Source organism: Macadamia integrifolia, chromosome 13 (genome assembly GCF_013358625.1).
Source record: "Macadamia integrifolia cultivar HAES 741 chromosome 13, SCU_Mint_v3, whole genome shotgun sequence".
NCBI classification, from domain to species: Eukaryota; Viridiplantae; Streptophyta; class Magnoliopsida; order Proteales; family Proteaceae; genus Macadamia; species Macadamia integrifolia.
Genome location: NC_056569.1, coordinates 23,742,880 through 23,766,906, shown reverse-complemented (window position 1 = coordinate 23,766,906; position 24,027 = coordinate 23,742,880). Strand labels below are relative to the sequence as shown.

The window sequence follows — 24,027 nt, the reverse complement described above, 5'->3', positions numbered from 1 at the left end:
TTTGGCACTCCAAGCTGATGATGATGGTGGTGGTGGTGGTGGTGGTGGCCACCTTCTTTCTCCTGAGGTGTCTCAAGTAGACGATCATAGGGTTCTTCTGAATTGCAGAGAGGGAGCTTCTTCTTGAGACAACGAAACCCTCTATGAAAGAACATGACTAGAGAGAGAGAGAGGGCGGGGGGGGGGGGGCGGGGGGGGGGGGGAACCGCCAAGAAGTTGAAGAAGGAAACTGTAACGTTTGACTGTTTAGCAGAAGAAGCTGGGTGTATATAAGGGTGGGGTCAAGGGGTGGGGTTACGTGGGGAGGGGAGTAGCTTGGGATGGAATCGAAGAGGTGTAGTATGTAAGTGTCCAATTGGGGTAAGGACCTTTTTATGAGTGACTTGGTATGTGTTTCCATTTTAGTATTCTATGTCTTCAAACTCTACTTAGTATCCAAATAGAGGTTTGCCAAAAAAGATAAACACTTCGAAGAAAAAAAAAATATTACGTCCAAAGGCCTCCATGTTAGTGTTCAAAATTTTGGGTTAGGGTTTGCTTTTTTTCCTTGGTGGGTTCAATGTTCTATTAGATAGTGACTTTATACATGGGTTGGCCTGACCCAGATCAACCTACCTGAATCCTTATCTTTGGCTGGTGCAGCTAGGCTGGACCCTATGGTGTTCTTTTTAAGTTTTTGGTTCATTTTTTCATCTTGGGGTTTGCAGACTTGGTTACTGGATTCTGTTATTCTATTGTTATTTCTTGGTGGGTATTCTATAATTCCTTTGTTAGCCCTTACTGGGATAGTCTTGTTTATATCTTATGGAGAAAAGAAGCCTGAATGGCAGCGTGGTTAATTAGCTCTTACACTCAAACACAGTAGGTGCAAAATAACTATCCTATCTTAATGAAATACGAAAATTCCATCTATATTGATTCTTCTACTAGTGCTCCGATTGGTCATTGCATTGATTTATGGGCCACACTTCACCTATATCTAAGATCAAAATTTTGTGGGCAATTAATTTTTACAGATCTTGTGTTCATTAATTATCTAGTTAAATTGTTTTATTTATTTTTTTGAAATAAATAAAACCTCCAAAAAATTAAGAAAGAAGAATAATAAAACCAAATCTTAATGTCCATCAACCAGACGGAAATCTTTCTAACCAACAAGCTTGAAACTAAGTATTAATAACTGTAGACTTAGGTGTAGCAGCTAGAGACCTGTTGCATTTAATAAACACTATCAAAAGAAAATGAGAGATCAAAGTAGTCAACCAACAAGTTCCTAATATCTCATGTCATCCAATTATACTTCAATAAAGTAGCTTTCCCAAGTCCCAACTGCTTTTTCATAAAAGGGTAATATTCTTGATTGATTACCAATGATAGATGGAGCTTTCTTAAGTACTCTTGTACTAATGCCATAGCCCAAAATCATTTTTTTTTTCAGACGAGCACCTTTTCATCTCTTCCTCCACTTGCCCACAATAGTTTGACATTAGAATACAATATTGCAAATCCAAAAGAAGACTCAAAAGTTGTGAGTGTAGCTTGAATCCTCAATAAAAGAAAAGGAGGGTCAATGGTCAAGCTTTTCTTCAATATAGAAGAGAAATCCTATTGAAAAGAAAATTCTTCCGGGCCTTCAATAAAGCTTTGGAAATCCACTAGAAATGAAATGTTCGAGAAATGATTCTAAATAATTATTGAAAGGAGAAGAATGGTATTCAGTTGTGCGCTTCTGTACTAAGACATAGAAGTGGAGAAATGATCACCCCACCCTTTTCTATTATATGCCTGACAATCCCATATTGGACTCTATGTTGGTGCAGGTGTCATGTGATCAAGTAGCGCTCTCCCTTGTTGAAAATATGGGAAGAACTAAAATATAGATAAAGATGTAAGACTAATTGAAAACATGGTAAATCACACCATTCCTTATATCCAACCAATGGGAACACTATATTACTCTTCCACATGGCACAAGTAGGTGGCTGGGCGGACGGTCTTAAGAAAACCATATAAGAAATATTTTTTATTTTTTCTTTGTTATTGGGAAACAAGAACTACAAACAAATATAATTAACAATCACACAAGGATAGATGTATTACTCAAGCTGTAAATGCATGTGAAAGAGGCCTAGGGTTGATGTTCTCCACCACTATGGGAGATTCAACATAAAATAATTTTTGAATTTTCTTAATAATTTAGAAAATACATGTTTTACGAGAACAAATCAAAAGAGTTATATTACCTAAAAAGGTGAGACTAGTATCTAGTGAGGACCATATTAAAAAATATAGGTAGTTAATATCTAGTGAGGACCATATTCAAAAGAGATAAGGTGGTCCAAATTTAAAAGACTTATCGGATTAGGGAGTAAGTGATGTTCACGAAGTGGAAATTTTTATTAATTGTCATGTCATTACATTCTTCCATAAACTTTTAAAAAAGGTTTTCAAAGGAGCTTGGTTGGAACTTGAAAGTAATAATATAAAATTTGTAGGATTTTCAACATAGAAGCTTAAAAAAAAAAAAAAGAAGGGAAAAACTTGTTCTCATCACCACCTTATTAAAGTGACCAATCCTCATGCATTTTTCCATATGGATAGATGATGAGAGACCATGGTCTAGGACTTTAGATTGGCCATTTCTTTAATTTTATAATCAAATTCAATAAAATACCCCATATATGATTGTGAATCGTCATGCATGCCTACTGCACTTTAACTACTACTCTGCACTAGTCTCCCATTGTCTTAAATCTTCCAATTTTTATTCACTATATTCACTATTGAAAATTTCTTTTAAGATTGTAATTTGACATGCAAGTTGTAGACCTCGGGGTCTAAATGTTACGAGCACATTCAGTATAAATATATAACAAATATTTGAGCCACAACTTGTGCTTGAAAGTTTTGACCATATGAAGTGAATGGAGTCCACATAAAATTTCATATCCAACCTCATGAAAAAAAAAAAAAAAAACCTCCACTTTTGGATATTTTCACTCACTGCGTCCAATTTATTTCTATTCTATCAATGAATAATTTATAGATAAAATCACCCACCAAGTGGAAAGGTGATGGACTCATCCATTGTAGAGTTTCATGTTAGGGATATGCCCACATTCTAATAGTTGGTTTTGATGATAATAAACATATGAAAGATTTCACAATTTGCCTTCAAGTATTGTTTTGTAAAGACTTTATTTCAAAGATCGAATTTGATGAATGAAAGGAAGAAATGAAGATTGAAGTCATCAAATGAGGAATATCAACAAGTTAGTATCAATGCTTGAAGAATATATCAGACAATATCAAGCTTCAATAAGTCAAGACATGAAGCTCCAGACATGGAATTGCAAACAAGAAGAAAGGAAGATGGATTACCAAAGAATGGATGACTCAAGCAACGAAGAAGCCCTTTAAGATAGAACGATCAATTCCATGTAATTTGTATCTTTCATATATATTTGTGCACGCACCTCATGTGTCATACTAGAATGATCATAGGACATACTTTGACCTAGTATAGAAGTCCCTAAGTGGTATGGAACATATTACGAAGAATATGTTCTAGTGAAATTTAGTGAAAACCACATTGACCTAGCTCAAGGGTATTTTGGATAACCTTAGAGTCGGTATTAGGAGATGGACCCTTCACGACAATTGTAAAAAATCGAGTCACGATTTCAATGCAACTTGAATCGGATCAATTTGAAGTCAATCCAAAAAGTTATGGCTAAAACACTAATGACTGGTCAGTATGACATAAGTCTGTCAAAATTTGGATAGGCCTGCAAGCGGTCGACCGGCTGGAAGCCCCGGTCAACTAGCACTGTCCGAGGTCATAGGCAGTCAATCGACTGAAATCCCCGGTCAATCGATGCCTACCTGGATGAGTTCCAACGGCTATATTTTTGCCTCAATGGCTCTTGGCGTTCGACCGACTGAAACCCCCGGTCAACTGGTGGACCCAAAACATGACCGTTTAAGTATGATTTGCTACCTAAAATGACCACCCTACCTCACCTATAAATACTTCTAATGCTACTAATTAGTTATCAATTAATCCTAACACTGAAAGAGAATTATTTGAGCATTAGAAGTGAGAATTGGTCTATACCATTTCTTGAGTTCAAGTTCTTCATTTTCCATTCAAGAGGAACTCAAGCTTATCTATAAGTCTTTATCTATATCTTGACATTTATATTACAAGCATCAACAAGACTTCAAAGGTGAATATTCTATCATCATTGCATATTTCATTTGCACCACACCAGAGCTAATCCGCTTTTATTCCACTTTTTCATTTTCTATTTTACATTAAGTCTAGACTGTACTTAGGTTTGTGTAAGGTCCATCTCATCCTTAAGAAATCGTAAGGATTCTCTTATTCTTAAAAGAGTGTAAGATGTCTCTCTACCTTAAAGGAGATTGTAAGGTGCGTCTCTACCTTAAAAGAGATTATAAGGTGTCTCTCTACCTGTAAAGGGGATTGTACAGATTTTTTTATCTTTAAAAGATTGTGTAAGGGTTTTCCTCTCTACCTACTATACTGAAAGGGAAGAGTTAGTGGAATACATTACAAAAGGATCTTGTAGCGAGTGGATTAGATTCGAATTGAATCAAACCACTATAAATCTTGGTGTTGTGTGATTGCGACTTTTTATTTATTTTGCAGTTTTTATTTTGTAATTACACTTGGGATTCATAGTAACAAAAAGATTTAAATTTCACTAGCATAACCTATTCACCCCTCCCTCTAGGTTATTTCATTTTAATCAGCTCCCCTTGGGTGATCTAGCCGTCTATGGGAGTCTGACCATGAGTCAGAGGTGTCAAACCCAACCCCCCTATGGATGGCTGGATCACCCGAGTGGATGTCCCCAAGGGGAGCTTATCTAAACCCTCCATTTTGACCTTTGGATAGAGAGAGCATAGACAAAATCACCCCATCTTGTGGGTATAGGAAGAACACTTGGTCAACACGTGAAAAGAGAGGATATGGTTTTGATATTCTCCAGTAAAACAATGGATTTCGTGATTATGTCTCTCTTGTTCAAGATCAAGCACCATTAATCCAATACACTTACAAATAGTTAGATAAAATATCAATCATTGATGCATCAAAATCCATTGATGCGTAACCACAATAATAATAACCTCCCAAGTTAAGGGAGCAATAAAATTTTACTAACGAGAATCTTGTTCCACCATCTGATGAAGCATCTCAATATCTCATATGAGTCACACATGCGCCTGACTTCACCTGTTGTGGCTCTGATGTCTCTAAGTTCAGTGAAGCTCACAGTAACATCAAGTGATCCAAAGGATCTGATACTTCCACCAACTGAAGCATCTGCTCGACTTTCTCCAATCCACCTTCACAGAGTCATCAGCTCAAGAAGAAATCACAAAATGGGAACCCCACCCCCCAGCTGATCCAAAAGTTTAACCAAGCTCCATAGTGGAATTGTTTGAGAGTGATCTAATTTGCTACAAAATTAGATCGTTCTCCATAAAGATGTTGGAATGAGAGAGAGAGAGAGAGAGAGAGAGAGAGGAAAATTTCATTTTGAGTCATGGTTTTTTTCCCATTCTCTTTGAGGCTGTGCTTGGAAGGCAAGGAAAGAAGAGAAAATTTCTTCCTGTTTGGTAATCGATAGAAAAGAAAAGAAAATTAAATATCCTGATTAGGATCCTTCTCTTTTGTGCGTTGGAGAAGTTCCTTTGTTTGTCCTTGGGTTGAAATTGCAATTTTGGCTTGGTTTCCAAAAAGAAACGAAAACAGAGAAATTAGAAACCATAAATAGCAATCCAATGGAAATAATTATGCTATAGATGCGAACTCATTGAGACATGTACTATGCGCACCACAATAATCAAACGCAGAAAAAGGGTGTATCTAGTGCATCAGGCTCGTTGTCTTACAATTTGTTGTATTGTACCCTCACAAACCTCCTCACCACAACTGCCTCTGCCATCATCCAACAGACTCTTGCTCCTGCGATCCCTTGCCACCCCCCTTTAGTCCCTTGTTACCAAAAAAAAAAAAAAAAATCCAAAAAAACAATACAAATACATACTGTTTTCTTTTAATTTGATGCCTTCCAAGCATAGCCTTAGTGGATTGATGAAGTCTTGTCAATTTGGGGTTGGATAGGAAAGGACAAGAATCAATCCCACCAATTCCGTGCTCTTGAATCTTATTTTGTGTTGAAACCTGACATGTGAGTGATAAGCTTCTATCCATACATGAACTTTAACGTTATGGGACGTGCACAAGAATCAGAAGCCATCGATCTTCTTCAAGACTACAGAACACCAAAGATCTAAGTTGGGATGACGTGGAAGTTTGGACATATAGTGAAATGCTGATTTCTTGGTTCAAGGATGGAGATCAATCCTCTTGGCCATCGACATTGTTTCCTTTATTATATGATATTTATAAACTTATACCAACATTTAAATCGGTTTATATGCCGAAGAAATTAATTAGACGTTTAGTATCAGTAGTTGATAACTTAGACATGCAAGATTAAGTAAGAGTAGTGGGAGGGTATGTATTGATGTAAACTTCTAAGGAAGGATAAATTTTTATAATCGGTCGGTTGGGCTTGGGCTTTAATCAAGCTGAACGGGCCTTAGAGAGGTTATAAGATTGTTTAATTATAAAAATGTCGTACCTAAACGGGCCTTAGGATTCGCTAAGGATGCAAATTGGTCTGGAACCACATATTCGGTTCGGTTTGAGTTTGGTTATGGAGAGTTTTGGTGTGATTCAAAACCAGATCAAGTTCATTCTCGGTTCTACAACTCAGTACTCATACCTAATCTGTTCGGCTTCAGTTGGTTCCGGTTCCTATTTGGTTCCCAACTTTGATTCCTACATGGTTTGGATCTGGTTCTTGTACTCAATTTGTAATTTATGTCTACTATAATATAATAGCATTATAAAATCTAAAACTAAAAATTAGTAAGATATATTATAAAATATTAGTATTAAATGTATTTATATATTATAATGTATTGATACATTATAATAGTAAGATATATATTATAATGTATTTATAATTATTGGTTCCTATGCTAAAACTGGAAAATAATCAAGTTTCGGTTCGATTCTATCCCCCAAATCTGGATTGTAACCATATTCTATTCGATTTGACTCGACCTTTATGGGTTGTAGACGAATACGAAATACCAATAAAATGAGCTTTACAGACTTCTTGGGTAGGGGCTTGTTTAAGTTGTTTTACTCTAATCTTTATAGTTTGGGCATGAGGGGTAGAATAAGAAATTCAAGTAACCATTAAAATGTCAGGTTTTGATGGGCTTATAATAATATAATCAGTTAGTCCTAGTCAGGCGACCAACAAGTAAAATCCTTGCACCGGGAACAGACGTTAAATGATTGGGCTTGATTGGGCCTACTGGGCTGGGCGGGGCCTGAAATTGACACTCCTAGGTCACACAACCTTGTTTGGCTTGACGTGATTCACTTTGGACGGTCTATGTTAAATATAATCGAATGAACGGCTCTGATGATACAAGTCTTAATATACTCAACACTCCTTGGTGCTTGGACCTCAAAAGTATCCTTATTTAGGGTTTAGGGTTTCTCATCATCTATAAATACTTTAGTTCGTCTTCCTCATAATATCTCCATTTTCTGGTCTCTTACCTTTTGTTAAATCTTTTTAATTCTTTAGTTTTGAATTCTGTTTCGCTTTTTCTGATCTGGTTTTTGGGATTTCAAGTTTTACTATTATGTTATAAGCAATGATGAAGATCTTATGGGTTTTATAGCAGAGACTGGCTTTTCGGAGCCAGTCCTTGACGGCAACGAAAATATGCTTCTGAGCGTTACTCTTTTATCACTTCAGCATTTCTCTTTTATTAGGGTTCTTATCTTAGCGTTTTCTATTTAGAGATTTGGAAATTGTGAGTATTGGATGAAGAGATGGAGGGGAATGCGAGGTGATGATGAAATTCATGTCTGTCAATCCACTGATATTACGTGTGATGTTAATTCATGAATCCCGACAGGTTCTGATCGCAATCTCCTCTCCTCTTCCTTCCAGATAATTTTATTGTTTTGGGGGTTTTTTTTTATTCGATTGCTATCGTTTCTTATCTTGTTCTTCAATTCTTTTTGGAAGAGAGCTGGAATTCTGAGCAGATGATGAAAGATATTATTTTTAGCTGATTATGATCCGTGAAGTTATAAATATCGAGCTTTTTAAAACTGATGCTCACAGCCTACTTCTCTCTCTTATCTTTCTACCATGAGTGAAGAGAAACTTAGGACCTGTTAAAAAAACCGGAAGAGAATAATAATTCAGGTTTAATTTGCCAATTTGAAAGTTTAGTCAAAATTCAATAAAAAATGAAACTAAATGAACAAAAATTCAGATTAATCCGAGGATTAGTTGTTTATGTTTTCAAAACTAAGAACAAAAAAATCAATAAATTTAATTATTTAATTATAATTTTATAATGATTCAAAAGATCTCATCTATTCTCTTCATTTAATTGATTTTTTTTTTAATAAAGATTTCAAAAATTTTGTTACCTATTATTCTCATCAAAACGGCTGCAGCCTTATGAAATATATCTAAAATATATCTAAATCGAAATCGGATGAAACGAAAAAACAGAATAAAATGTTTGATATAGGAGTTAACAGAATAAAATGTTTGATATAGGAGTTGACATAGAAATTGAAATTTTCATTTTAACAAGAAACGCCGTTACCAAACACAGCCTAGATCAAATAATCAAGTCAGAAACTATGCCAAATAACCAAAACTCCACCTCCCACCTGCCACCTGCCACCTGAAAAATCAATTATTATCAGTTGGTTAAAGAGAAAAGAGATTGGATTAATTTGTTTCTTGGCTAAGATCTAATCAATGTTAGGTACTAAACCTCTTTGCATAAGATGTGAACATCAATTTAGAACAATTGGATATTGATCCAGATTGATCCGTATCAGACAGTTTTACTTCCATTCAAAACCGGGCTTCTTTTTTAACATTTCTACCCTTGAACCGATATCAATTCTCAACCCAAGATCAACTAAAAATCAGTAGCGACCTCTGCCAATACCAATGATTTGCTGATTCAATACCCGATTACTAAATCCATTGTGTAACACATAGGTCAATATCACTTAAATTTCAGGCAGGGGTAATCACCACATATGTAAACCATTTTTCACTTGAGACCTTGAAACATACACAGAGCTTTTACAAATTTCATATGATACATGTATTTATATAAGTATACATATTTTATAAAAGTGAAAAGTTTCAAAATAACATATGGGAAAAGGTAGGGTATGTTGTCGATATCAAGTGTGTTAGTATCCATTGTGTCTATCTCTCTCTTCCTTTTTTCTGAAATGACTCTCATATCCTTCATGAATGATACTCTATTATGTGTTCCTATTGGTGCTATCCGCTAGCATACTTGATATCGGCGGCATACTTATTCCTCTCCCCATAACATATCCCTAGCTTTTACTATTGCTTTTTTACTTTTACCTTCAACTACAAGTTTTTACCTTTGAGTTCAAGTTCGAGTTTTTAGTTTAGAAAGGACTAGTCCTCTTCTCATGTGCATTGGGTTCCTAGGGTGCATCAAGAGGTTCTTATCTTGTATTACTAGAACATTGTTTTTCTGCAACTCGCTCTCTATTATTGTTTTGAGAAATACTTCTTTGTAACATTTTTTTGTGCTTCATTGCTTTGTTAAATCCCCTTCTCTATTTTATCGGATTGCATAGTAATCAATTTTCAGTATTGTGCTTACTAGGCCTAACCTTACTCTCACGAAGAATCAAAGTTTGTGTACAAATAAGACTATGATTAGCAGTTGTTTTATGTTAGAGGTAAAACACAAGTATCCCCAATTATAGTAGTAGGGAGCGTTTCAGACCTCAAGAAGAAATATCTATCATGATACAACTCAATCTAACAATCGGTGCGGGTCTTCATCAACAGTTTCTCTTGCTTCCACCAAGAAAGCATCTCAACAATATTAGTCTTGTATCTTAACTTAGGGTACATATTTTCTAACAATACACTACAATGTAAGTGATTAACAAGGCAGAACTCAGCTTCAAATAATAATTACAAACTATTTTTGAGGCTCTATTGGTTAGTAGTCCTTTACAACTTATACCTGACAAGCACAATGGTTACTCTGTTCATTTTGGAGCCTGCTATATATCAATCTAAGAATTCACCATCAAATCTACTTTCAATTTGAACAAACTATTGATTAACAAATTACATATCAACCGCCATAAAATGAAATCATACGTAAAACCACCTTCAAAACAAGATTTACATAGTCACAATGAAGGCATGAAAGTGCATGCTGTCCCATGGTCTTTCTTGTTACTGAAGTTCCAGCTATGAATCTTGCGTCCGATCTTTGTTCATCTTCATGAAATGGAAGCCAATGATATCCCTGAATTCCCCGGTTCCCAGACAACGAGAGCAAAAACCAAGTCCACTTCCACCACAAGTCCTACACCTGCAGGTTTGTTACAGAATTTGATGCAAAGGAGACTTAAGAAGTGAAAATATCATATAAAATTGCATAGGCACCAATCAGGTCCACTGCCTCACCATTTCGGCCACTCCCCTTTTGGAAGCATCGCTAGATGTACAAAGTTCGTCCTGCCTACCATATAAATGACAAGAATTAGATGCAGGTGACAGATTCTCTATCATAAAACTTGAAAATTTTCTTGTAGCTTATTCAGGAATGAGCATTAAACTAGCGCAGAGAGAGAGAGAGAGAGAGAGAGAGAGACCTCTTCCCTGACAGTGGTGGCACTTGACTCTTCCACTTCCTCCACAGACAATACAAGGTGGATCTGGATTTTTACGTTGTTCTTTTCTAACATTTGACTGCAACCAGCAATGGATCATATATAAAAGTAGAAAGGCTTCCAAAAATAGCAAATAAGTCAGCCAGACGATTATGATTATGACAACATAGATTAGCCTAAAGATCTATTAAGTTCTTATCCCACTGAAACGATAACCAATTTGAATTTTGAGTTCACCTCTTCAGAACACTGTCCACAAAATTCTAGTGGGAACCTCTTCTACATGAGGTAGTTCGTTCCCTGAAGTTCAGAGTTTTAGTTCACAGTTGGATTTCAACTAATGGATGGTCCATTCAATAAGACTATTCAAACGATGAACCAACTTATTCCAAGAGATGTCGGTCTCTGCTTCAGTAATGTTGGTTTCCTAGTTCTGTATCCTTTTGATATTCCATCTCAAACCTTGTCATTGTACGCTGATGATTCATTGTCAACATAAGAGTCTTTTATGTGCTAATGTGCCTAATAATGACATTAAGTTTGTACCCTAAAGTCCTAAACCCTAAATGCACAATAGAGAATGGAAGTGAATGACCTTAAGGAGGCTTTTGCTCTTGACTGAATATGTTCCACATTTCCATGCCTGAAGGGTAGTATCTGAGGTTTTGGGTTAAACTAAGACTGTTCAATTAAGTTAGACTGCTTTATGATCATTCATTAATATTATATTTATGTCAAACTGCTATTAGAACTCCTTTTGGTCATGAATACTGAGATACTTCTGTACATAACAGATCTGCACTTCCCACAAAGTAAAGTCCTGATAAATTTGTACGAAGGACGATGGTGCCTACGTTCTTGATCGGACTATATTCTAGGATTTTTAGCCTTTATCAATCAATAGGTGTCTTTACATTTGAACAAATTTCTTCTCTAATTTGTTCTGATTGATTCGTTTAATCATTTATTCACTTTCCCATTGTGTATCTGGTTTTTGTTTTTTTATTTTTAGTTTTTTGGTGGAACTTAATGTATATCTATTTATTCATGTAGGATGAGAACAAAAGAGTCATAATAAGATATAATGGAATTGCTTGAGGTTCAATTCACCAACACTGTTTAACCAATGTGGTACAGAAGTTTGGATTTCAATTTCCCTCAACCAATTAGATAACCACCAGTGACAAAAGTTGAATAGGCTGTTCAAGAAAACAATAGAGTAAGGGGTTGAACTGCCTCCAAGTAATCAGGTTGAGGTTCTTTCAGACCCACCTATGTTTGTGAATGGATAGGTACAGAGGAGACTTATTAGGTTTCAGGAAGTATTGCTCTTTGTCTTCTACCATAATTGTGGAATTCTTTTGTTTTGGGGACTCTTTGGGTTTGTGTCAGTCATCAAATCATTTTCAAACTCAACAGAAATAAAACATCAATTAGGTTGACCAAACATGGAACACCATTACACACCCAAAGGCATCTTGAAGTGAACCACTTATCTAACCCAATCCTACTTTGGGGCCTTTGGACTGGTCATAGCTGCACTCTGTGCCCAAAAAATATTCCTAGTTTGGGAATGTAACATCTGAACTACTTAGCAAAAATGTCCAAAGCCAAAAACCCAATTAACATTTATCAAGAAACTTCAGAGTAAAGCAGTTCAAAATGATTCCTGTTAATCAAAGTGCTCAAAAGAAACATTTTAGTATGCTTTTTAGTTAGAGAAGCTTCAAGCTTTCATGGCCTCAACTGAAATAGAAGTACAGAACTGAGAAGGGTTTTGTTTCAAACACTCTGGACACTCTCGTTGCCCAGAAAAAGGATGAACGTGGGTATTCTCTATAAATTGCGGAAAGAAGATTAGGGTACCTCAGTTCTGATGACCCAGGAGGGATTGGAAGCGGAGAGACGACGCTGCAAATGATTTGGATTCCGGTGAAACCCATCGAAGGAGATGGTGTCCAACTTATAATTGGCTGCCATCACCAGACTTCCCCTTCCAGCTCCGGTTGCCATCCTCATCCCTCAGTCAAACCTTTTCCTCGGACAATATGCACAGTCCAATTTCGCCGGAGAATTGACAGCTGACCCCCTTCAGAAAATTTCGCTTCAGCATTCCAGTTCAAGCTTTAACCGTTTGGTTCGAGGGAATTCGAATGGCCAAATTAACCTTACCATGTAGTAATTTGCCCCGGGAATATAATTTGGAAAAAAAAAAAAAAAAACCCATAGAATTTGCCTCTTGGAATAATATATAAGAGTTTTTCTACCAGAAAAAAAAAAAAAAACGAACAATATAAAGACAACAAATAATTCTCCACCCTGAAGCCTTCAACTGAGCTCCATCCATCATTTTTTATTCAAATAAAAGGAAAAAAGATCATTACCTGGTCGTATTCGCACCTCTATGCCTAGACACAGAAGTGGCGAAAAGACCACCCTGTTCCTTGGTTGGATGCCTATACACCTCTCTTAATTGGTCCCTACGATGGCGCAATGGCCAACCAGATATCGATCCCCCAACCCAAATTAATAACAGGTTTATTTAAAAAAAGTAGACTTTAGAATTTAGATGACCTAAATGGTTTGCACTTTGCTCCTTTTTATTTCCAATGTATTCTTTACCTCTTCTCTTAATGCTTTAAACAACTTACGGGTATACGTGGAAGGAATTAATCAATTTCGATTCGTTTAGAGAAAAGGACATACTCAATGCATGAGGCTCCCACATGTGCGAGGTTGGGGGAGGGGGGACTACGCAGAAACTAGAAACTGTAACTCGAAGGAAGCAAGCATTTCCATATATCTTTAATGCTTTGGAGATTATGGCTCAGAAGCCTATAGATCTAGCTATAAGAGATAAGTTTCAATGATCTTATGCTGTTCTCTACTTACCAAAAAAAATTCCTATGCTATTCTCTTAATTAAGGAAAGGGGAAAAATGGTCACATTTCCATAGATCTCTACTTGTACCTTCCTATTCCATCTTTCTCTAGTTTTGAATAAAGCCTTAATAACCTTTGATTAGATATTATTGTAAAACCCTCACTTTGTCATTTTTATTAGTTATAGTTTATGCTTCATTTGGTTGCAAAGGAAATTAAAGAGAAGAGGAGTGAAAATTTTAAACTTAAAAAGAAACTTTAGTAATCATTATCCAATGCAATTATATCACTTTATTTCGCATTCCCCTTGGTTTAAAAAGGAAAATAAAAATTACATGTAAAATGATGATTATTAAATATGGTAAGGAGTTACTTCGCATCCCCTTTGGTTTAAAAAGTAAAATAAAAATTATATGTAAAATGCATCATTACTGAAAATGATAAGGAGTTTAAGACATACGGTAATGATTACTAAAGTTTTTTTTTAAGTTTAAAATTTTCACTATTTTTTCTTTTAATTTCCCTTGCAAGCAAACGAACCTTAGGGAGAGAGACCCAATTCTTTAGTCCTTACCTCACCACCTCCTCCCTTTCTTCCCCTCCTCGGGAAGCAGTGGAGGTTGGAACTGGAATTCTGAACAGCAGTGCAAATTTCCTTTTGTATTGGGTGGTACCCAAGAGAATAAAAAGCATGGGAATACAATATAATACAAAAAATGTTAATTTACATTTGTATCATCATATATGTAAGAAACATTAAGAAATCATAATCATACATTTTGGTGAATGATATTGCACTTATCTAACTCCTCCTATAAAAGCCCCAAACAGATTTTCAACAATGTCACCCAAACCCAATATAGAATCATCATATTCTCTCTCTCTCTCTCTCTCTCTCTCTCTCTCTCACACACACACACACAGCCCCCTGCATTTGCAGCTATAAACAATGATCACATGTATTTATGGAGATTTTATTTTCTCCAATTTATATGCAAAACTAGTTCTGTTTACCCATAAACCAGACATGCTAAAAATTTAAACCAAAGATGAACCCTTTCCATTACTTCAATCCCACAAGAGCATCTTAGATGTGCTTTGACACATATGTATTGCTTGCTTGCTTGGTTATATAATTAGAATGTCATGTAGCCTCTGCACTAGAACTCATGCAGGCAATCGAGTTGAATTTGAGACCATTTCAGAACAGACTTCAACAAGAGTCTCAATCATCTCCCTTAAGCTATCCCTGTGAAAAACAAGCAGTTATTTGTAATTTCCAGGCTGAATATTTAGTCAAAGTTTTGTATCTAACAATTGCTGTTACCATCCAACTAAGGAAATGAGGACCGTTGTGGTTGTTTCCATCCTAAAAGATCTAGCAATTTATCTAATTAGTTCAAATAAAAATCTGGCAAATAGTCCAGGAGAAGTGATTTACATTAGATGGTTGAAATAACTGCATTAGGCTGACTTTAAACTGGGTTACCCATGTGGGACTCATTGGCTGGCAGATACCAGACCCAAGTTGTAGTATGCACTTAGCATAAAGGCGTACCCAGTGCATGAGGCTCCCACCACTGCAGCGTCTGAGGAGGGTCATAATGTACACAGCCTTAACCCCACTTCGTGGAAAGGCTGTTTTCCAACTTGAACCCGCAACCATTAGGTCGAAATGGAGCAACCTTACCATTGTGCCAAGGTCCACCCTCTATGCACTTGGCATACAGAACTCAATTCAACTAAGCCTTTTCCCAACCATATAGGGTGGGCCACCTCGATCCTTTTTGTGCCATTCAACTCTGTTTAAAGCCATGTTAGTTGTCTTAGACATACAATTGGCCTGAATAGTGCAAATAACAATACAGTTGAAGTTATGCAAAAAACAGTTATATTCCCTGTTCCAATTAATGTCATCAGCAGCTAATAGACAAGTTGAACCTGATCAACCAGTGACAAAGAAATAGTTTAAAGTTCTAATGACTTTCATTTTAAATTTCCCTATCTTGTCAACTTGCCTGTTGTCCATGATAAGAGATCGTAACAAAAAAAGAATGTGAAATGATTACTAAAGGCATACCATTACTTGTTCAACATGCATTGAAGAAACCAAGCTTCAAAAATTTCCTATGTCAAAAATTATTCGAGATGTACTTAAACATAACAGCAGTTACATTGTTTTCAACCATTGGGAGATTCAAGACAAAATGAGGAATTATGTAGAGAAGAGTATAAATTGGTTATAGTCATATAATTGGGTCAAACTTAGTTCAGAAGATCCCACGGGTCACATCCATTAAATTGTAGGTTGACATCAACCACTACATGGGCCAGCAGGCCAGTTTACACTGCAATTCTGAATTTGTTCTCTACTGTAATGCATAAAGCATTCCCCCATCATGATGCAACTTTGTCATGGGGAATCTTGGAAACCCAGTCGTTCCATAATTAAAACTTAATTAAACCATTTATGAAACACAAATCACCAAAATAAACAGGCGTACCCAAGTGCACAAGGCTCCTGCCACTACGCCATTGCCGGGACTGGGGAGGGTCATAATGTGCGCAGCCTTACCCCCACTTTGCGGAGAGGCTGTTTCTAACAATGGAGCAACCTTACCATTGCGACGAGTTCTGCCCTCAAAATGCAATCACAAAACCAGTGGTTAATGAAAACTTTGTTGACCCATCAAGGTTGAAGATGTAAAACCAGTGGTTCCTTAATTAAGCCTTTGGCAGTTCCCCTCACCCACCCCTCCTTTTTGTGATTGTCAACTGGGACCATCAGGGATGCAGTACAAAAGGTCAGCTGGTGAGCAATATGATCAGCCCCAAACTCAATCACAAACATCACTAAGCAAATGTCAACACTAACATGTAACTAGGTAAGCCTCTCTTTATAAGGATTGGCAACATAAAGGTACAAAGGTGTTTTAAAAGAGAATATGTGATCATGAGTCACTGGGCTACCTGATCTCTATAAAATTTTTCACTCGCCCCATTCATCAATGACTTCAGGATGCACTGCAGCATTGCTGAAATTCAAAACCCTCTGGAGCTTCCTTTGGTCAAAGACTTCAACATCAATCAAGAAGATCGAGCTCACAGGACGATGATCTGAAAGCCTTATTTCAGCACTCTTGTAAACAATTTGTCTGATGCCCTTCCCTGACCACAGAATACGATCACACCTGACATGATGAAAAGAAAGGTCAATGCAATTTATACAGAAAACAATTTAACTTTATGCGCAATTTACTATGCCATTATGATATTCTAGTAAATCAGATAGAAAGGCCCCAAAGTCCAATCCAGTTAAGATACAAAGTGGGACTGACCTTGTCTGGGTCCAAGGTAGAAGGATTCTAAAGTTAAAATCAAATTTATCAGGTAATGGCGATCTATCACATTTTTTTTGGTTGTGGGTTCCTATGATCCAGGGATACTTAAACAAGCAATGATATTTCCCACTGCAAGAAATGTGGGAAGTGTCTTAAGTTTCATTAATCTTTGGCATATTCAAATATGGAGATACTTATCCTAGAAAACTAGAAGTTAAGGCATGTTATCATCTTGGGACTTACAAGCACCTGCAAATCTTGAATTGAGGAAATAAAGGAATGTTTCCTATAAAAAAATTTGTCTCCACATACCCATGTCTAGGAATAAATAAATAAATAAAATGGGTAGGCCAAAAGTCTCCTTGAAGTAGAGAAAAGAGATATGGATGCCTTTGGGTGAACAACAAATATGAACTTAGGAAACAGAATTAGTGTAGTTGACCCCATTTAGATGGGATGAGGCTTTGTTTAGTCAAGGCTTTTGACTGAACTAAGATGCTAAGGGTTACAGGTTGACATTGCTGGACCAATCTGTTCTTCGCCTCCAACCTCCACCCCCTCCCACACCCACAAACAAATATGGGTGCATTTGGATGAACAACACATATGAACTTAGATACAGTGGAATGGCGAAACAGAATTAGTGTAGGTGACCCAAGGGATGATGCTTTGTTTAGTTGAGTTGGGTATATACCCATGTCTAGGAATCAAGGCTTCGGACTAAACTAAGAGTCTAAGATGCTAAGGATTACGGGTTGACATAGCCGAACCAATTTGTTCTTCACCCCCTTCCACACCCACAAACAAAGAAAAAAATGATGAATTTTTTGTAAAACTCCTTGCATGTGCACTGTATAACATTATGCCATTGATTGACCTTCCTCATGTTCACCTAGTTGCTACCTCAGATTTCATCTTAAGCAATGGCTGTACATCAAAATCCTGTAATCCTGTATTTTTCAACAAAAGCACATAGGCAAATTGCAGATTTCATGTATCAACAGTTATTATTCAACAGAGAGAAGATGCTCTTTCTGTAATTTATGATAGAGTAAGAATTTATTAATGTTCCACAAAACTTTTGCTAAAGATTCTTTATAAAATATTGATTTTATATATCATAAACTATATGAAACAGCAGTATGCAACACATACAGTGCAGCTTACAACCATTTATTATTCAGTGTCACAAAGTTGTCAACCAGTAGCATCCGGCAAGTGGTTGCCTTCTACATACATAAAATCCTAAATGATACCGATCACATATTCTTCATCATCCAATTGAATGCTAAAAAAATGCATACCAGGCAGTTAGGACAATTTGACAGGTCTGATTGAAGAGGTGGACTGCCTCTTCAACTACCAGCTCAATGAGTTGATTTTAATGGTTGTGTAATGAAGTTTGACGAGTTGCTTTGTATACAACACATGTACACTTCTTCTCTCCAATATCATTATTTTCCCCAAAATGTCTAATTACTACAAAGTTCAAATAGTCATGCTTGTTGCCACAAAGCTGCCTTACCATGCCGGGGATCTCTTTTTCTCCCCTTCTTTTGGGTTTTCTCCAACATATGTGTCTGAGTTGAGTTCATATTTATATGTGGGTGGGAAGTTTATCATACCCTCCTTCCATCCATCAAAGACACAGCCACTGCGAAGTTCTTTGCTTAGCTGTTACATATAGACAAAAATTTATCAATTTTTTTAATTATTACAAGGTACAACTATTAATGACACAAGCAGATGAAATCAGAAGCTAAAGTTTGAGAGATAAATGGCAATGACATGATGCAGGACCTATACACTAGATGGTTTGGGTCCTACATCTTCACGTTCCCGAGTGCTGTTACTATTGCAGTATAGCAGATCTGACAACTCCAGACAAACACATCTGTCATCTAATTAATATATGGTTTAATATCTGTGTCTAATTGCAACAGTATGGAATTGTTGTGTATTCTGCAACTGTGGTTCTAGGACACATTCAATGTGGAAAGAAAAAAATTCCTTACTGAGTCCAATGAGTTAGAAAATAAAAGGTGATGAGATCAAGCCATTTCAGCATGGCTAGTGCAAATGAATAACGACACTGTACTCTCGGGAATTTGTGCTGGCCTAGTTGGCCCAAATGGGGTCACACTTTGCTACAATATGATAGAAAAATCTAAAATATCAGTCTTCACCTGATCACTATTGATAAGTTCATCCCATTGTTTCTTAGCCACAAGCTTTCTCACCTCAGCATCCAACATATTAAGACGATAATTCAAATCCCCAAACCAGAAAACCTGGCTGCTCACCATTCAGAAACCGAGTTAGACATTCATTAAGCACATTATTAAATAACAAGAGAGAAATACTAGATAGTGATAAATCAACTGTAAGTATTTCACCAGACCAAGCATTGAGTTTCTCAACTAAAAAAGTAGAATAAAGCTAGTGAGTTTCTCAACTAGAAAAGTTGAATACTCTGTAGAGAAATTTTCTCTCTCTAGATTTAATTCTGGTATACTAAGAAAACTTTGGAAGTGCTGTCTGCCTATTTATCTCCTCATGAATCAGAAATCTAGATTAAAATAAGTATGTGAACTGAAACACTGAAAACCTTATTTTTGGCAAACAAGAAATGCATAAACTCCACGCACACCCACTCCCCCAACCCAAAAAAAAAAAAAAAAAAAAATCCATCATACTAAGGTTACAATAGTATTGCATTTACAACTTCGTCTTCTTTCACGAATTTACGAAACCCTTGTTTAAGTGAGATAGTTAGACCAATAGCTCAGCAATGAAGAAGTTTGGCTCTGTAGTCATCTCTGCACTAGTTAAGTTTTATATAAATAATTTTCACCTAAAAATGCTATAAAAATTATTGAGCAAAGTTATCTTTCACATCATAAGACCAGTTAGGCAAATTCTAAAATCACAATTTGTAAGCAAAACATAAATAATCAGTAAACTACCAATATTTAGCAGGTAAACGTTTCTATCATCTAAATCAGCATTAATCTATTTGATAGATATATTACTAATATCTAAATCATTATTAATTTACTTGCTTTTCTGTGGAAGAGAGTAGAAAACTTAACTGGGTCACATATTTGCAAGTGTTTTACCAACTCTTTTTTGGGTTCCATTTTTATGTACTCCGACTAATACTGAAAAGTTCAGTGCTTTCTATTAATTACTTGGGCTATGTGAATTATTTGCTTCAATGCAAAGCAACAAAACCAGGAGGACAAGGAAAGAAAATAAAATGGAAAACCATTGTTTCCTTTTTTTAAAATCCTTTTCGGGTTTCATAACATGATATTAATAGGAAACATTCACCCCCAGTGGCTATTTTTTAAAGTAGAATAAAGAGGTGGATCTATTTAAATTTTCTAGCTTTTTCTCTGCTTTTGATAAAGCACAGAATATTTGGCCAATTAAAATAATTAGGGAGCTAGCAAGGGAATGGAGTACACTAATTAATTAAAAAGAGTCATTCATATCTGGATTCATAACATGAATTGACCCCCATACTTGGCATTGGAGTCAACTGCATGAGTATAGGACAAAAATGGAAGTGGTAGATGGAAATCCAAGGCTTGATGGTGACTCAAATAAGTGCAAATACCTAGATCATAGATATATGGACACCTCATAAAATACTAAGATTTATGCTAATGCCAACAAAAATTTTAGAGCTGGACCTTGGTGCAACAGTAAGGTTGCTCCATTGCGACCAAGTGGTCACAGGTTCAAGTCAGGAAACAGCCTCTCCGCAATGCGGGGCTAAGGCTGCATAAATTATGACCCTCCCCAGGCCCCACAGTAGCGGGAGCCTCATGCACTGGGTACATCGATGCCAATAAAATTTTTAGACAGGAATAATCGGTTTCATATGATCATCAGGTACTAGATATGTGAAATTGAAGATAATGGTAAGAAAATGCTTACTCGTGAGATGGAATAGTCTGTGGTTGATCTGCATCAATGGCAGAAGAGAATTGGGTACGTTGTAAGATTTCATACACGTCAGAGTTACGTCTTTGTTGATCCCCCTCCTTCTGACCAGAAGTTAAATGTGAACAAACAAAACACAGCCGTGTTTGGAAAAGAGACATACTGACAGAAACAGATCCCTGCATCAGATAGATATCAAGTAATATTAATATTAGATATTCAGTAAGAAAAAGGGTAATTAATTCATTTCTGCATGTAGAATTTAATATATCAGTAACCTTGTTTCCCATGTAGCCCATGAGACCAACTCCCACAGGCGAAACCTTCAAGTTATTTATGTGGCTCCTCAACCTTCTATTAACCCAAACTGATACATAAATTCCCACCATCTGCTTGCTGACAATGCGTACATATTTAGCATGGGTCTTCACAGTCGCTGTTTTGACTCCATTTTCACAATGCACCTTTTCTGCTTCTAAAGGAGAGTATTCATCATCTTCAGATGAACTTTCAGAGTCATTAGAAAAAGAGAGCACCTCAGACTGATCTTGCTGCTCTGTCCACATCAAACCTAGGTTCCCTGAGCTATTGTACACTCGTTTCAATCCACCATGCAGTTCTAAATCTTGATTAGTGACAACTAGAGGCTTCTCGACCCAATCAAAGCCTATTCTTGCTGAACTGCTTAAGACTCTCCGCAACCCTTTGTTGGAAGAGAGAACTTGGGGCTTCATATCTAATGGGCGTTCAGGCCAATCTAGTATACCATTAATGTCAATGGCGTAAGTTCTCTTCACCTGGAACTTCTTTGGGGTATTGATTATTTCTTCTACAGATTGTGTCCCGAAGCCACTGACATTATTGAGTGCCGCAGGCTCCTTGCTCCTCACCTCTACTTCAGGAGCACCTACCTCATCTGCAAGTACATCATCAGTAGAAGTTTTCCTCAATACTGGTGAGGATGGGCAACTGTAACTTTTATGTTTTGTTTCAGGTTGTGAAGACTTGTTCAGGGTCCTACGAATGATTGATTCCCATTTTGGAATTGGCCTGTTATCCTCTGCCCCCAATACATTCCCAGCATTTAAAGGGACCACCTCCTGGAAACTGTAGAAAGAGGATAGATATGCAATGTCAAAGTCCAATTAAAGATTTAACATTTTCATCAGCCAAAACGTAAAAATGAGCACAAACATGGAATTTATAAAGCAAAGCAACATATACAAGAATAGAATTACACTGGATTATAAAGAATTCATAGAGAGTATATCAGTGCTCAAACAGATGACACCCCTTGCAATTTGTACGAATAAAATAAGATGAGGGCATTCAACCAGTGATTTGAGGAGAAAAGTAAAGCATCATCATTCGAAATAGTAGAAAAAGCACAGAGGCCATTCCCAGTCTTCACTGAAAACTCGGACATCATAATTTCACCTAGGATAAAAGGATACTGAGTAAAATTACGAGGCAAACACTGCAATGAATAACAGTAACACAAGAATCCTTGCACTTGAATCATGATGCAAGAAAACATGGAAGGTATTCCACAACAAAGTAATGGAAATAGAATATTAATCCCTGAGTCTGTTGAAAATTCAAGTCTGAAACCATATATCACAGTGGACTTCTCGGATGTTTGTCAAGAAGGATGCTCAAAGTCTTGACATTAAGTCTCATCAAAGAGACCAATATGAACAACTGTGCTACTATTACATTGAATTACCAGATAGGCCCACTAGATGTGGGGTAAGAGGCAAGCCAATGTGGATAGCAGCTTGTTACACCAGATATGGTTGGAAAACTTAGACTAGGCTAATGCAGGGAGACTATTAGAGTCAGCAATGAGTATGCATTTCAGATTGTGTTTCAGACAGGATCCTGAGCAACAGCAGTACCAGAGTACATTTTGGGTTTCAGTTAACTATGGAAAATAGATTATAATTCATGGGAGGATTAAATTCATTCTCAATATGTTTGAGAATGGAATCAGGGAAAAGGAAGAATAATCTAGCTTCTAATTTACATGGTTATAAGGGACTGTATAAATGACACCTCTATAGGTGTATTTGGAACTTGAAACCTTCATTTAATTGCCATTTGACTTATTCCCAAAAGTTCTTTAACTTGGGGGTTTGGTGTAAAAGGGTTTTCAATAACTTGAAATAACTTGAAAATGGTTTGTGATTATGTCATTATCAAAATAAGTCATTGTCTTGCACATTTTGCAAGTACATATGTGAAATGATAGTATTTTTACCCTCATTGGAAAAAAAAAAGTGTGTTATGGTGAAAGGGCACAAAAAATAAGTTTATATTATTTGACGCCTTAAGAGGTGTCAATAAGAAAATCTCTATAAGTAATAGGTTGAAAACAAGAAAAGTTTAAAATAAAATATAAAATTATCATCTTAAGAGCAAGATTGTATGTTTCAAATACATGTATGCAGTCCGTCATTTTGACTGGATTTTGTCATATGTTCAGCAGGCATTCATGAAACTCAGAGAAATACAAAGGGAGTACTCTATCTGAGGAAATACTCACCCAAGAACGTACAAGTCTGCTGGTTCTTCCATACAAAGCCACTCTTCAATATCAAGATCCTCATTTGGAAGTCTTCCAGCCACATTCCATGTGCCTATTGTTACCCTAAATAACCACAAATGTTATGAGAGAATCAGGACCAATATTCATTGTTTTAAAAGCAGGACCAGACGCCATGCACTGCCAAGGAGACAGTTTCTGGCTTGACCCAGTTCAACCTGGTTTTGACGTCACACATGCTTGCAAAAAATAACAAAAATCATTTATGCACAAGAAAACAGCCACTTCACATGGTTTCCAAGAAAGCTATGCCAGTTAGACACTGTTTTGCTTCCACCCAGTCTTTGTGGGAAAGGGTCTCTGGACCATGGAAAATCTCATTTCCTGTTAGAACCAATTAAACCTGCTTAGATCAACCCAGATTTGAAAACTATGCCACTTTTTATTCCTTTGTTTTTTTTTTTTTTT

At 36.5% G+C, this 24,027-nt stretch overlaps 2 protein-coding genes and 2 non-coding genes across 5 annotated transcripts in view; 2 read left to right on the top strand and 2 right to left on the bottom strand.

The window, feature by feature from the left end:
- Positions 1 to 7,969: 7,969 nt before the first annotated feature.
- LOC122060294 lies at positions 7,970 to 8,054 on the top strand. The gene has a single exon (XR_006134322.1). It is a non-coding gene; the product is annotated as a small nucleolar RNA snoR14 (small nucleolar RNA).
- Positions 8,055 to 8,170: 116 nt separating this feature from the next.
- Positions 8,171 to 8,252, top strand: LOC122060333. The gene has a single exon (XR_006134352.1). It is a non-coding gene; the product is annotated as a small nucleolar RNA SNORD36 (small nucleolar RNA).
- Positions 8,253 to 10,095: 1,843 nt separating this feature from the next.
- On the bottom strand, positions 10,096 to 13,067 carry LOC122058910 (protein disulfide isomerase pTAC5, chloroplastic). Of its 2 annotated transcripts, none has more exons than XM_042621621.1 (4): positions 12,707 to 13,015; positions 10,823 to 10,919; positions 10,635 to 10,689; positions 10,096 to 10,539 (listed from the first exon to the last, which is right to left on the bottom strand). In XM_042621621.1, the coding sequence occupies exons 1-4, from the start codon at positions 12,857 to 12,859 to the stop codon at positions 10,416 to 10,418; spliced, it is 429 nt and encodes a 142-aa protein (XP_042477555.1). In that variant the 5' UTR covers positions 12,860 to 13,015; the 3' UTR covers positions 10,096 to 10,415. The 2 variants fall into 2 exon arrangements, with proteins under 2 accessions (XP_042477555.1, XP_042477556.1); XM_042621622.1 differs by having other exon boundaries at positions 10,449 to 10,539; positions 10,635 to 10,685; positions 12,707 to 13,067.
- Positions 13,068 to 14,401: 1,334 nt separating this feature from the next.
- The window catches only part of LOC122059110 (type I inositol polyphosphate 5-phosphatase 2-like), an 11,731-nt gene continuing 2,105 nt past the window's right edge, over positions 14,402 to 24,027 (bottom strand). Inside the window, exons 5-12 of the mRNA XM_042621803.1 lie at positions 23,850 to 23,943; positions 23,560 to 23,664; positions 21,293 to 22,121; positions 21,009 to 21,193; positions 19,250 to 19,358; positions 18,589 to 18,737; positions 15,803 to 16,913; positions 14,402 to 14,971 (exon numbers count right to left, since the gene is read on the bottom strand). Coding sequence (XP_042477737.1) covers positions 16,712 to 16,913; positions 18,589 to 18,737; positions 19,250 to 19,358; positions 21,009 to 21,193; positions 21,293 to 22,121; positions 23,560 to 23,664; positions 23,850 to 23,943 — 1,673 coding nt within the window. The 3' untranslated portion in view covers positions 14,402 to 14,971; positions 15,803 to 16,711. The remainder of the gene's footprint in view (positions 14,972 to 15,802; positions 16,914 to 18,588; positions 18,738 to 19,249; positions 19,359 to 21,008; positions 21,194 to 21,292; positions 22,122 to 23,559; positions 23,665 to 23,849; positions 23,944 to 24,027) is intronic.

What these genes read in the sequence shown, in the direction of transcription:
- LOC122058910 (XM_042621621.1), bottom strand. Translation starts at nt 12,859, where the DNA reads ATGAGGATGGCAACCGGAGCTGGAAGGGGAAGTCTGGTGATGGCAGCC. An exon ending in CCACCACTGTCAGGGAAGAG is followed by an intron (nt 10,690 to 10,822) that starts GTCTCTCTCTCT and finishes TTTATATGGTAG; the next exon opens with GCAGGACGAACTTTGTACAT. An exon ending in AAAGGGGAGTGGCCGAAATG is followed by an intron (nt 10,540 to 10,634) that starts GTGAGGCAGTGG and finishes ACAAACCTGCAG; the next exon opens with GTGTAGGACTTGTGGTGGAA.